Source organism: Spea bombifrons, chromosome 13 (genome assembly GCF_027358695.1).
Source record: "Spea bombifrons isolate aSpeBom1 chromosome 13, aSpeBom1.2.pri, whole genome shotgun sequence".
NCBI classification, from domain to species: domain Eukaryota; kingdom Metazoa; phylum Chordata; class Amphibia; order Anura; family Pelobatidae; genus Spea; species Spea bombifrons.
This window is the reverse complement of record NC_071099.1, coordinates 27,088,278-27,102,727: the sequence shown is the minus strand read 5'-3', so window position 1 is coordinate 27,102,727 and position 14,450 is coordinate 27,088,278. Positions and strand designations below refer to the sequence as shown.

The 14,450-nt window shown below is 44.7% G+C and overlaps 2 protein-coding genes across 2 annotated transcripts in view; one reads left to right on the top strand and one right to left on the bottom strand.

Moving 5' to 3' along the window:
* Positions 1-1,034: 1,034 nt before the first annotated feature.
* On the bottom strand, positions 1,035-7,410 carry TTI1 (TELO2 interacting protein 1). Its single transcript, XM_053453622.1, has 8 exons — positions 7,382-7,410; positions 4,447-6,641; positions 3,922-4,080; positions 3,059-3,192; positions 2,587-2,727; positions 2,189-2,393; positions 1,750-1,837; positions 1,035-1,450 (listed from the first exon to the last, which is right to left on the bottom strand). The coding sequence occupies exons 2-8, from the start codon at positions 6,617-6,619 to the stop codon at positions 1,282-1,284; spliced, it is 3,069 nt and encodes a 1,022-aa protein (XP_053309597.1). The 5' UTR covers positions 6,620-6,641; positions 7,382-7,410; the 3' UTR covers positions 1,035-1,281.
* Positions 7,411-7,516: 106 nt separating this feature from the next.
* The window catches only part of RPRD1B (regulation of nuclear pre-mRNA domain containing 1B), a 20,052-nt gene continuing 13,118 nt past the window's right edge, over positions 7,517-14,450 (top strand). Inside the window, exon 1 of the mRNA XM_053453658.1 lies at positions 7,517-7,714. Within this exon, the coding sequence (XP_053309633.1) occupies positions 7,564-7,714 (151 nt within the window). The 5' untranslated portion in view covers positions 7,517-7,563. The remainder of the gene's footprint in view (positions 7,715-14,450) is intronic.

Below are 14,450 nucleotides of genomic sequence, written 5' to 3'. Positions count from 1 at the left end.
TATTCCATTTAGCCCTGTGTGATATATTGCGCACCCCTCTGTCCAAAATGCTTTTTGTGCCCATGCACTTTTCTGGCAGTTCAATAATATAACTCCTTTTTCTGCCAGCAGGTGTGCAGACCCCCCTCGGCCTTCAAAGGTTTAATGATGCCTCGAAACATAAGCCCTCCGTTTCTGTAGCGATGGGCTCTGAAACTAATCCTTCCACTAAGTCTGTTCAGGCACCTTCATGATTAAAGACAGGTAGATGGTAATATAAAAAATACCCTGGACAAGTTTGGACCGCACAGGTATCCTTACCTCTTTGCCAAGCTCATCACCTCTTGCCTCCATGGAATGTAACCCATGTGCTAGAAAATGGAGTTATTTGTCATGAGACTGTCCAGTTAACCGTATACTGTGTGTAGAGCATAAATACTTTGTTAGCAGGTGTATAACTCTTCAGAGGATACATATTTTAATTTGAATTCTTTGTTATGACATCATATGACCTTATACATACATGAGATGCTTTTTCCCCATTATTTATTTGCATTTCAGGTCGTATGCTGATCAAAGGAGCAAAGTTTTTTCCCCCCTTCTTTATGCATTTTTCTCATAATTATGCTCTACACACCTCTATCCTTTGTTGGGGTGACATGTTTGTTGTATAGTATATAGTAACATTTGCTACACTTGCTCTTTGCCTTGTATATGCTGCTATAACAGCTACTGCAGAGATGGGTGACACAGAGTAAGAGTTGATAATGGGTTTGCCGGTAGAAATATCCGCTGTCGGTCTATCACGCTAACCCCTGGATGCCTTATTGTTTAGGGCGCATCCCCAGATGGCCGCTGCCCCCAAGAGGGCCTATTAGTTTCACTCTCTCGCTGTCACCCTCACTCAGTGGCACTACAAGTCTTTCTGGATGTAAATAAAGTTAATGGATCACCCCAAAGCGGATGCTGGAATTTGTTAAAAAATAAACAAAAGCAGGGACCCTCACAGAGGATGGATGGAGATCGCCGGGAGCTTAAAACAGGTAGTTCTGTCATACCAAGCCAACATCTTGTTTTAATTCATTCCAAGAGTGCATTCGAGCACTTCAAAATATATAACTTTGGAAAGCCACTGTCTGTTATGTTGAGGTTCTCGGAAGAGAAGTCCACGTGGATGCCATCTGGTAAACGGTTAGTACAAAGAATGCCTCCAATAGCGTTAAATCCACATCACCTGCCTGCAGGTGGCAATATAATACACGGGTAAGGATACATTGTCCAGGTCAATTGTGGCCAACGTCCTCACATCTTCTGCAGGAGTTTAAGAACATTGTGGGTATATTCATCGTGGGCCCTGACCCTCCACTCCAGCTTGGCAAGGGAGGAGTGTGGGGCTGCCGGTGGAGTCTGCCATTCATGAAGGTGCAACCATACGAGATCTGGGTCCATCTTGGCCAAAGTCAGCAAGGTTCTACAGGAAAGCAAAGAAATTAGTTCATGGGCACCCAATGTTCACAAGCTTGCAGAACAGTAAGGGGAACGGTAAGCAGGTGCTGGAGTATAAAAGTGAGTATAAAGAGTGCGTGTGTGGCCACGGCAGGTGTTTTTGTACACAGAGAATGGTGAGATTTGTGTACAGCAAAGACACAAAAATGTACATGTTTGCTGTGAAAGGTGTTTGCCAATAGAGATGGTTAGGCACCAGTGGAAATTATTTAGGGTTGATGATTATTGTGCTTGTGAAATCAAGTTATATTCCTAATGCTTTACCTGACCGCAGCATCCTGAAGCTTCTTTGGTTGGCGGGCACTCAGGTACAGCATGCAGGAATCGACCACCTCCATTAAGTCACTGTCACCTGCAGTGATAACATATCATCGCATCCATAACATGGTTTCAGCTGACTACAAGATCCCAAATCTCTTATTGCAAATTATGTTGCACCCAGTTGCAGAACATTATATTCCAAGACCCCAGTATTCACATACTCAGACCCTAGTGTCACATGCACCAAGACAATAGATCCGGGCTCTATTACAATATGGTTCTCAGACCCATATAACTCACCTAATCCAACATCTCATGCTTGTAGGCTCAGACGCTGCACATAATTCCTTACATCGTTATTTAACAATTCAGACATCCCGTCCTTCCTGCAAAGCTCCGTTAGATCCCCAAGATATCAGGCAGACCCTCTCTAGGCACTTACCTAGTTCCATTGACACACACAGCGTCCCCAGTCCATCCAGAAGAGCCAGCTGTAGCTTAAAACCTTGGGTATGGCTATAGACAGGCCCGTCCCGAGAACTGATTGCTGCCTGAGAGCGCAAGGAATTGAGAAAAGCAGGAAGCGCATCTTTACAAATCCGCTGCCGGAGGAAATCTTTGCAGGAGACAGTAAGGGAGACCAACACCTGATAAACACGAGAGGGCAGAGACAGTCACTGACAGAACATGAAGAAGACACTGAAGCACGTTGTGTGAGAGGGAGCCATAGGTTGGTTAGGTTACTAAAGGCCACCCATACAAAGGTTTCAAGTAGACGTAGCGAGCTGTTGAGAGGTCCATGAAGGTCCATCAACGACCTCACATAGACCCCGAGTTTACCTGAAAAGCCCGTAGCAGTATAAGTGGCTCATCCTGTAACAGTCTCTTCACCAGGCAAGGCCAGATTTTGTGAGCAAGAGGTAGAAGCACATTTTCCTCGGCTTGCAGTGCTTTTAAAGACAGTCGCAGTGCGTCTAGAGCCTACGAGACATCACAGATTTACCCAGAGTCATCAAAGAAACATTTTGCGCAGAACTTTTACCAGGTATGTTATTAAACAGCATGAACTATTTTAATGCAACATTTTTGACACCAAATGTAACCTGACCACAACCTGCAGGACCTTTTAGTAGATTTGGGTTCAATGTTAACCTTAATGTGATTTCTCCCCTTCCACCAAGCACCCCCCATCTTTCCTCCTGTCCTATTTCACCCTCTCAAGAAAGGATTCTTCTACCATTGCTATCAACAGAAATTGCCTAATGCCTATGCTGCAATCATACGTTTGCATTGTGTATTCTATATCCGTTACCTGTATTCGGATCTGCGGGTCACCGTGCGATAGGAAGTGCGTACACTTCTCAGCCACTTCTTTGGAGATCTTGATGTGAGTGGCCATTGGTGGCTTCTGCTCACTGTCACTGGTCTCTGGTGGGGGCTCCACATCTAAGGGTACGGTTAGAAGTTAAATGAAAAGCGCACAACCAAATATGACATCTCTGGCCTTGGAACAGTCAACCGAAGCAAATGTATTTTGGAATATCTTCTGTGAGACCAACACCTAATACTGATCTCCCCGACTCAGGGGTAAGTTTTGGGCATAAAGTCTAATAATCCCCATCAAACCCTTCACATGGTACGATATGGTGGTTTATAACAGGTTTTCCAGTGATCGTACAGGAGCCGGCTGCACATAACTGCTCCCCGCGATTACTCAACAACATCATCGTATAATTCATGAAATTTAGGGGGTATTTAATAAACAAACCTGTCCCATTTCAAGCCGCTATGCTTTACAGTCCATTATACCTAATAAACCTACGGAATGGTGCTTACAAGAAGCTTTGAAATTATGTAAGAAATCAGCCTTATCTGTATGCCCGGGAAAGCTGTAACTAATTCCACCTCCTCGGGATTTGCATTATTATTCCTCCCTATTAAGTTATTCCTCCCCTTTGATGGAATCTGTCCCACGTGGATCCGAATCCAACTCTGCTTTGGTAGAATGGTCCTTAATTTTTAAACTAAATATCTCTAAAACTATTACAGGCTGGAAACGAGAAAAGAACAACACCGGATAGTCTCCCTAGAGGCATTTACTGGTAAGGAAAGAGTCCTTCAGGTACACAAATGTCTTGGCCTATACCTGCCCTACGAACACATTTTAAGGCTCACCTGTGCACTCCTCCTCCAGAACATCTCCTCTTGCCACGCGTTGCCCTTCAATATGATTCCTCAAAAACTCCTGCATTTCGTTTGCCAGACTCCCAGCATGTTCCAGATCGTTAACGGGTTCTTCAGCCACAATAACGTTTTCTGGAGGAAACCACTTCCCTGTAACATATGTTAATAGCAGCTATATATGGAACAATCAGCTCCATTAACCAGTTCTATTATTTAAGTAATAGTGATTAGCAATCAAGGACCTTTCAGTCTACCCCATAGATGCGTTAAGGGAATTTAATAGCTTATTTCTCAAAGCAAAGTTATAAAGTGTACATTTTTACAAGTGTATTTCATAGATGTTGCCTCACTTCTCATATCTCTACCCCAAATCTTACACTTATATGTGACAGATCTCTCTATCTTCTACTTAAGAACCATGTTTCCAGACTATGGTCTGAAGTTCAATCTTCCTTGCTAGATCAGAAACATCTCTGTGGCTGGTTTGTAAATTGGATTGAATACAACAAAATATACCTATGTACGCTAGGAGCGAGTTAAGCACAGGAAGGAGGATTTTGGCCGCTTCATCCTGTGACTGGTCCAACGCAGGGAGGAGATCCTGGATAAGTTCTCCCAGCAAGGGCAACAGGTTGGGCCCACAGTTTTCCAGCACGGCATGCAAAACACATGCTGCGCCCCCATGGCGCTGATGAAGGAGTCTTAGACCCGCAGAGATCTCACTTTCTAGGTAGTCTGCATTGAGTTCAATAAGCTGGTTGACATCCTTGTAACCGCAAGCTTGGCTAACATTGCTCAGCGCCAGCAAAGCTGCTCTACTGACCATTAATGAGGGGTCTCCAGCTTTCTCTAGCAGCGGGTAAAGGGCAGTTATGAGAAGTGAATGGAAGGACTGGCCTAGAGCCTGCGCGAAGCATGCAATTCCTTCAAGTTGAAGACAGAGCTTCCAGGCATTGGCACTCATATCACTGAGGGAAGGCCTGGCAGGAGTTCCAAGATGGAGTAATGCCAACCGACCTCCAAGTTCTTCGCTGTTCTGGCATGTATGTAAGTGCCAATTGGCAGGGTCAATGTACTCTTCCAGAAGAGGGCGCACAACATCCAGCAGTTCTTCTGCATTCATTGCTCGGCTACCTCCATCCAGCGCCTCCACTTCAATCCCAGCAGCTCCCAGAACCAGTTGGTTCAGCACTAGCACCGCAGGGAGCCTGTGAGCTCGGTACATGCCCAAGAAATGATCGGTAAGCAAACGGAAGTCACCATAGTATCCCAAAAGACGGCATACACGCTGAATAAAGGCGAGCACGCGTGGGTCCCTGAAGAAACGGAAGCTCTTCTGTTGAGCTCCGTCTGTGGTTGACTGTTCCAAAGGACAAGCAGAGGAAGGAGTCCGCTCCTCCACCACCTTGACGGAACAAAAGTCGAGCTCCAGCGTCTGGAGAAGTGCGGCAGAAAGACGCTGTAGATGAGCAGATGAGTGCAGGGTGTGAGTAAGACGTGGGCCAAGTAGCTGTAGGTATCCCAGTAAGAGTGCCAAAGTGTGAAGCTTGCCTTGGTCGTCCTGAGAACTCAGTAACCTCGGAAGTGTCACAGCAAGCGAGTGGAGGTTTTCTGAAAGCACTTCCCCGAGGCACCGTGATGATGGACCATCTTTTGTCACCTCCTGCAGGGCCTCCATTGCTCTTGCCTTCACCTCAGGTCTATCATCACTCATATGACCCACTAAGATTTTAAGGAGATTCCCTGTTGTCTCCTCTAGGGAATTCCAACAACGAGTAAGCAGAAGATGGCCCAGGTTGACAAGTGCTAGCCTCACTTTCCAGTGTGGATCAGCTGTGCAATGCTGAGTGATTTTTTCTAGATGTACAAGCAGGCGACTAGCTGTGTGTTTCACCCAAGACTTGTCCCTATGAATCATAAGTTCTGATACTCTCTCGGACACCCCAATAACCACAGGCTTCTTTTCGGGAACTTTTGCTAGGTCCTCATCAGACAAGACTTTGGAGACTATACCAGCCCAGAGCTTTACTGCAGCAGTTGTCACTCGGTAACCCTGCTTCGGGTCTCCACAAATTATCCTAGTGAGGACCGTGCAGACACCAGGCAGAAAGGAAGCCAAAAGATCTCCCACCGATATCTTCAGATCTGGCAGCGACAGAGCTTCCAAACAATTCAAAGCCTCTAATCGTATCTCTCGTGACTTCTCAAGCTCTGCGAGTCTCAGTAGCATGGTGATGGCGAATCCAAGCTCAGGAAGAGTAGAAGGCTTATAAAGGACAGGAAGTACATCACGACTCGAGGAACAGAGCAAAGAGCGAAGCGCAGAAGCTACTCCCAGCTTTAGCTCCTCTGGAACTCGTTTAAGCGGATCAGGGGGAAGGCAGCAGCATAGCTCATTGAAAAGCTCATGCAACGTGTCGGAGCTCTTAACACAAGTGCAGGATAGGAGATAAGAGATACATTCCAGCACCGCCTGCACAAAAGCCGGCTTTTTTGAGGTTGATGTCTTCAAGGAGAAGCGGAGCGGAAACAAGACGTACTCCAGCAGGCCCTGAAGAGCCGATACCTCCATGGCAGAGATCTGCGAGCGCAGACTTTCAACGTTAGGCAGCGTCTGTTCCATCGTAAGCCGCACGCAGTGCGGGCGCAGGAGCTCAAAAGCACCGTGTGCGTAAGTGGGGTCTGCCATCTTGGGGCTTTTTAGGTTGATCCTGTCAAAAAAAAAAAAAAAAAAAAAAAATTTATATTATGATCAGCAAAAATAAGGTTCTTAAAGAAGAATCAAATACGCCACAAGTTATTCAACTCATTCAGAAAACTTTTTATGCGACTTCATAGCCTATCGATAGCTATTTATTTAACTGGGTAAGACATTTAGACAAAGAATGTATCATTTTTTTAATAATTTTATTTAGAAACGTGTTCTCTGATGTTTTCTATACATGTTATTGTGGGCTGCAGAACTCCATGATGTACTCATACCCAGCAAACATTATACACTCCTAAAGGAGAGGGGAATCAGGGGATACTTATGTCCCAAAGAGGGGCAATTCCCTCCAAAACAGAGACATTTGGCATATATAACTACACCGGCTGTCAAAAAGTAACTCTAACTGGATTCTCGTAACCCTTTAGGCGCCAAGATAATTCTATACAGTTACAATGAAGCACTGCGTGCTAACAGATACAATAAAAGCCTGAGATAGCAGTTATATTTTCTTTATAAAAGATTTTTTGTTTAGAAATATTAAAACAACACAAATACACAAATTAAGGTTACAGAAAAGGAATGGGTTTGCTTAAGACTTGCTCATAACATTTTAGCAACATTTCTGAGTGTATGTATGTGTATGTATGTATATATGTATGTATGTGTATGTATATATGTATGCATGTACGTATATACATATGTTCTTAGAAACTCATATACAATACACCAATATGATCTTACCTTAGCTCATGATGCAGTAGATAGGGCGGTTTCACATGTCGGAAGTACGTCATTAAAACGCGTCGCTGCATTCGAGCTCCGTTGTCAAGGTGACGCGTCTCTTCGATTCGCGGCACGTGACGCGCTGCAGGGTGAGAGGTCACGCGGCCATCTTGTGTTGGGCCGAGGGCCCGCCGATAGCCATGGCGTCATTTACCGAACCGGCCCTGGAGAAGAAGCTTTCGGAGCTTAGTAATTCTCAGCAGAGCGTGCAGACATTGTCCCTATGGCTGATCCATCACCGGAAGCACGCAGCTAATATAGTGACAGTGTGGCAGCGGGAGCTCCGGAAAGGTAAGTGTGCACATGTACTTAACCTGTGCGTTATTTATGATATAGACGGAGCTTAATGTGTGAGGGTAACTTCTTCCCGAGGCTAAATGTTTCCCATTCTGCGCAAATTATGCAGTTTATTACTGTAGAATAAGTTTTCTCATATAAGATATAGTCTATATAAAATGTATCTATATATATATATATATATATATATACACACATATATATATTGGTGTAATGTATGTGTGTATATATATATATATATTATATAGTGTGTGTATATATATATATATATATATATATATATATATATATATATATATATATATATATATATATACACACACACACACACACACTGATCAGCAGCATGGTCCGCAGCAATGCTTGGGCAGGTGGTCCGTGTCAAAGTAACCTCCACATGAATGGCAGGAACCAAGGTTTCCCAGCAGAGCATTGCCTCCACCGGCTTGCCTTCTACCCGCAGTGCGTCCGGATGTTCTCTCCGGTCAGCCATGCATCCGGCCATCCACGTGATGTAAAAGAAAACGTGATTCATCAGACCGGCCACCTTCTCCCATCGCTCCGTGGTCCGGTTCTTCTGCTCGTGTGCCCATTGTAGGCGCTTTCGGCAGTGGACAGGGGTCAGCATGGACTCCCTGACTGGTCCCCATACGCAACAAACCGCGATGTGCTGTGTGGTGTAAATCTGATCCAAAGTCATTTACTTAACCTTTACTTTCGTAATCCGGCACTTTTTGTGGGACATGGTGTAGCTACCAGCTAGTAATGGTCTTCGTGATTTTCGCTTACATGAAATGAATCGATTTATCAAATCTGCGTCCCTTAAAGTGGGAAATTCCTTGGTGAGAGACCGGTACCGTCCAGCCCAAACCTGGTGTACATCAGTTACATCATCAGTGGTGCCACCGAGGCCACTTGTGAGCCGGTCCCCATGGCGTGTTTGAGGTCCCCATGGCTTTCTGGCCAGGTCTACATGGCAACCCCTCCTTTCCCAATGAAATGCGGAAATCAATTTCTACTTTTCAGGGTTGGACTTGGTTGAACCAGAGTTTGGATAAAGAAGTAGAAGGTTCTTCTACTTATCAGAAGGTCTCAGAATCATCTTTGAAGAGTGTTTGGGTTATGTACCTGTGCATATTTGGAGGAAACCATAAAGTGTTAGATGAGCGATGTCTCTCCACCGTCTCACTTGAATGCGGTTGGTGGAGTAAGTAACGTTTTTGAGGCCTGGGCCACCTCATCGTAACCATTCAGTTCTCAACAACTGGACGTTAACAAGGCTACATATTTTAATCTGTAAATATAATCATATGGGTTCGTTTCATGCACCGAGCTATAGAAACTATAATATTATATATCCTGACCCAGGGCTTGGTGAGTCCAAGAGATGGATTTTTTTGTTTCTGTGCAGAACCAGAACGTCGTGTTCTTTTTTTGAGACCCATCATTCATTACGGGATTCCCTATGCCAACGAAGTCGAGAAGGCATTTCCCCAACGCGCTCTCGGCACGGACAGCCATTTTTTTGGTGCCATACGAGAACCTGATCCAGCAGACTTCAGCTTTGCTTTCATATGTCGCCCCGTTATTCTAAGGATTCAGCCGCTGAACCAAAAAAAGTCACTATTTAAGGGAAAAAAACCTGCAGGATTTATGTCCTGGCCGTGACTCTTTACATTGAGGTTTCTGCGACGGTGCCAGATAAAGATTTTCTCTTTGTAAGCCGGGTGCCTCGATGCGGGAGCACGCGCTCCGCTTCCACTTTCCTCTCCTTAATAACATTCTCACGCACGTCGCAGGTCGTTTACATCAACCCGGAGCTCTGACATTTAATCAATCCCTCCCGGGGAAATCTGAATCATCGACCGGGGCTTGTAAAAGTTACGGGGCTCAGCAACCGCCCGGGAGTCGAGTGGCAGATTGTGGCAAACCCGTATCCTGATGCCCAATGCGTGCGGCTTGTGAGCCTTTGAATGGCAGAAAGCGGCCACCTTCCCAATTCTAAAGCCCCATCTCATACTAGACGGGGGGTACGTGGAATAGAATCATTCAGATGGTAATTACGTATAATTCTGGTCTAACGGCTGGAGAAGAAGACTCCGTAGAGGGCTTTTTTTTTTGTTTGTTTTTTGTTTTTTTCTTTCGGAGACCTGCGATCTCCCAAGCCGTGTCTAGAATGGTTTTACAAATGAGAAAAATGGTGATTCGGCTTTTTATGTATTTTTTTTTCTTGACCACATGCTGTCAAATAAGTAATCTACGTGCTGTGAACCCAAAGGGACTCGGCTTGGCGGATGCCACTATGTCTTCTTGGCAAGAAACACTGAAATGACACTTTGTGGACAGGTTAGACGCCCGGTACTAAAAACTACTGTGTTAGGTACCGGGAAAAAGCATTGGAAGCCCAACTGGGTGGTGATTAACCCCTCGGGTGCCAGGTGAATGTATGCCATGTTATTCCGGTCTTCGTTTCATGGTGCCATGTTGTTCCGTATTAGCTTAGCAATTTTCTCAATAATGTATAAGAGATTTGAACGCGAGTTAAAAAAAAAAAAAAACTTTTCCCGTTGTTAAAGGTGCTGTTCCAGTTAGACAAAACATTAATTATTCTCTCTGGTCCATTTAATCATTTTTTTCTGCAGCTTTAATCACAAAAACAAGAGAGAATATTTTCTGCTTCTATAGCTAGAACGTACTAATGCACAAGTAGATGGAACAGCACCTTTAACGCTCAATGAAATCCACCTTATTTTAAATGGGAGCGGGCATCGCTGGCTCTATGGCCTTGTACTCGGTGTTAGTGAATTTTTATCACACCAGGCTTCCGTGGTGTTTTTATTCAGCATGCCGGTCGCACCGGAGACCCGACAAGGCCTTCAAGGTTTTGAGTAGGGCTGCAACTAACGATTATTTTAATAATCGATTAGTTGGCCGATTATTTTTTCGATTAATCGATTAATCGGATAAAAAAAATGAATGTAAATTTTTCATTTATTTAAAATAATTTACTAAACAAATGATGTTAAATACAAACAGCAGAATAAAAAAACTTTGATAATACATTTCTTGTCTTTATTTCCCAACCAGCCCCCCAATATATGCACATTTGAGCCCAGGCTTGCTACGCTGCCTCCCAGACATGCCATGCTGCCCCCCCACATATGCCACGCTGCCTACCACAGCACTCCACGCTGCCTCCCACATCTGCCACACCACGCTGCCTCCCACATCTGCCACACCACGCTGCCTCCCACATCTGCCACGCCACGCTGCCTCCCACATCTGCCACTCCACGCTGCCTCCCACATCTGCCACTCCACGCTGCCTCCCACATCTGCCACTCCACGCTGCCTCCCACATCTGCCACTCCACTCTACCCCCCACATGCCACTGTGCCTGATACGCCTTATACCCCCTGAAACACCACTCCATCCTCCCCAGACATGCCACCCTGCCCTCCCCACATATGCCACGCCATGCTGCCTCCCACATCTGCCACTCCACAATGCCTCCCACATATGCCACGCTGCCTCCCACATCTGCCACTCCACGCTGCCTCCCACATCTGCCACTCCACGCTGCCTCCCACATCTGCCACTGTGCCTGATACGCCTTATATCCCCTGATACCCCACTCCATCCTCCCCAGACATGCCACCCTGCCTCCCAGACATGCCACTTCTCTACCCCCAGATATGCCACTCTACCCCCAGATATGCCTTATACACCCTGATACACCACTCCGTCCTCCCCAGACATGCCACACTGCCCTCCCCACATATGCCTTATATACTGTATATGCCTTAACCCTTAACACCCCCTTAACCACAGCATCCCCTAAATTAACCCTAAAGACCCCATCAACCACAGCATCCCCTAAATTAACCCTAAACACACCATTAACCACAACTGCCTCAAATTAACCCCAAACACCCCATTAACCACAGCTGCTCCTAAATTAACCCTAAACACCCTATTAACCATAACTGCCCCTAAATTAACCCTAAACACCCCATTAACCATAACTGCCCCTAAATTAACCCCCACCTCCCCTAACTTTCAGTAGCCCAAATATATATATATATATTATATATATATATATATATATATATACACAATATATATATATATATATATATATATATATATATATATATACATATACTTACAGTTAGATGAGTGTCACAGCCATGTGGTTCTGGCCTGGAGAAGGAAGGGGCGGGGCCAGTTGTCACAGTGATTACAGGGAGGGGGAGTAAGTAGGAGCTGCTGCTGTGAGACGGTGAGTCAGACTAAACGGATTATATAATGAGGGGGATTTTTCATTTAATAATCGATTCAACTAATCGATAATGAAATTCTTTGCCAACGAATTTCATTATCGATTATCGATTAGTTGTTGCAGCCCTAGTTTTGAGGATCATGGGAATTGTAGTTGCGTCGCTATTTATTTTCTCTCCTGTTTAGACCGTGTAAAGTTATGGTCATGTATGCGCCGGGATGCCGTGTCATGCAGCGTTTCGTTCAGTTTGTTATCTAAGAAACGTCTGGTTTCATAGAGCCGTTGATTGCATTATCTGCGGGTCCCTTCTGGACCTTTTTTGTGGTTATTTTTTTAATTTGTATGATCGACTCTGAACAATGAATCCATAGAAACGCTTCAGAGAAATTTGCCGTATCCTATAGGCGGTGGTGTCGTGTAGGAAGCAGAATACGGGGTACAATGTAAAACATGTTTCATGTTGCGGATACTTGGTTGGAAATTGGTTGACATCACAGAGGGATCTATTCACTAAGGGGAGAGACATTATGAAAGGCCAGCCCCAGGGAGCATCTGCTGCAGGAACAGCCTGGATGGCCCTGTATAATGTATAGTGAGATCTCGTCAGTCTCCTCGTCTGTTGATCCATGCATTATTCAGGGCCAGCTTAGCTCACCTGGGTGGAGGAACCTGCCGGCGTTGTCCCTTCATCATCAACTATGGGAAAAAAAACTGGAAAAACCCCAGAGTGTCTGGCTGGGCGACTAACAACGAGCCATTGTTTATAAGACGGTCGTAGGATAGGGTGACGGGGTGTTTGTCTAGCAGATTGGGCTCGGATACGAGTAAATGACTAATTTGCTGCGGCTTGAAAACATGCAAAAAACATTTTAAAACTGACGCCAGTAATACAAATATTGGGGGGAGAAGCACTTTAATAAAACTTTCACATTTAATGGAGCGGTTGGCCAAAGTGGTAAAAAACCGTCCGTAATATAATGTTACTGATTTATAAAGTACCGCAAGAAAGCGCAGGCGCGTATTTACTAAACCACGTTTCGATTCCCATGTGTCTATGGATTACGAATGGCCAACTCCAGTGAGGTGGCTTTCAGGAGGTCTCCTCCGGCTCCGCTCTTCCTGCGGGAGACGCTCAGCGGGGTCTCTGGGTCTGGGTCTGGCCTGTTCTGACCCGGCCGTGCCGTCCGTGCAGCGGAAGGGCGATGTCTTTGGTACCTTAAGGATCTTTTCACTGTCTGCTGGGATTGCCGCAGTAGCTTTAGGTTTAAAATGCTTCCATAGTGTGTATTTTATAGTAGTAGTGTTAGCCTGGTGTGTGTGTGTGTGTGTATAGGTGTGTTGCTAGTTACAGTATGGTATTAGCATAAGTATGTCCGGATATAGTGTTAGTGTGTCTTAGTGTATGGTGTTGGCTTGTGTGTGTACATGAGTGTAGAATTTTAGTGTGTGTTACTGTAATGTGTATTTGTGAGTGTGTGTTATTGTATGGCAGGGCTCGACAAACCCTGGGTGCCGGTTCAGGTAATATGAAAAGAAAAACCTGATTGGGGGAGAAAATAACTTTTTTGACTGTCTTCTAGATTGAAAGCAGATTTGCCCACCCCTGGCATAGGTAACGAGAGAAGTGTATGACGCGTGCGGGGGGCTAAAGGGGTATCTGGTCGCTACGCGGGGAGCTGTGAAGCCGTTCCTGGGTTGTTTTTTATTTATTTATTTTGTTTTTGTGAGCAGAAATTCTTAAAACGTGTATTTTTTCCCTTTTGGACGCAGAAGCGCGACCTTGAGCTACCAAATTCATCGCGTGTACTGAAAAAAAATGGAAATACATCCGAGTACAAGGCTGCGCTAGCCGGGGAGTGAATATAATATGAGATTTTATCCATTATGTTTGACCATAAACGCTCACCTATTCGCTCACTCGTGATAAATAGTCCAAGCAGAACAGACCATAAAAACCATTGAGCTGTCCAGCCTCGTACAAGTAAAATATGATGGTATTCCTTAAAGTACAACAAAATCACTTCCTTTTTAGAACTTTTTTATATATAAACTTTGGGTGCTTCCTATACCTCCCTATTATTAGTATTAGTATTATTATTATTAGTAATATTATTATTATTATTATTATTAGTAATATTATATTATTTTAAAACAGATTTACCCTTTTTTTGCCTGCTATAAAGATAGTATGTTTATACTATCTTTTAAAAAAATATTTTTTTAAATATGTAAAATCCAGGGGGGTTGGTGGGACAACTTAGGTAGAAGCTGCAGCTCTGCTGCTGCAATTGCCTTCTTCCTCCATGGTCGGACCATTCTTGCCCCTGATTGGCTGCTTCAAGCAGCCAATCAGTGGTAGGAAACGGCTGCCATTAAAATTGAGAGCGCTTTCCAGACATGCGCCTTGGATAAGACCCCCTGCCTGTGGTGGTCTCAGAGGCAGCGCTGG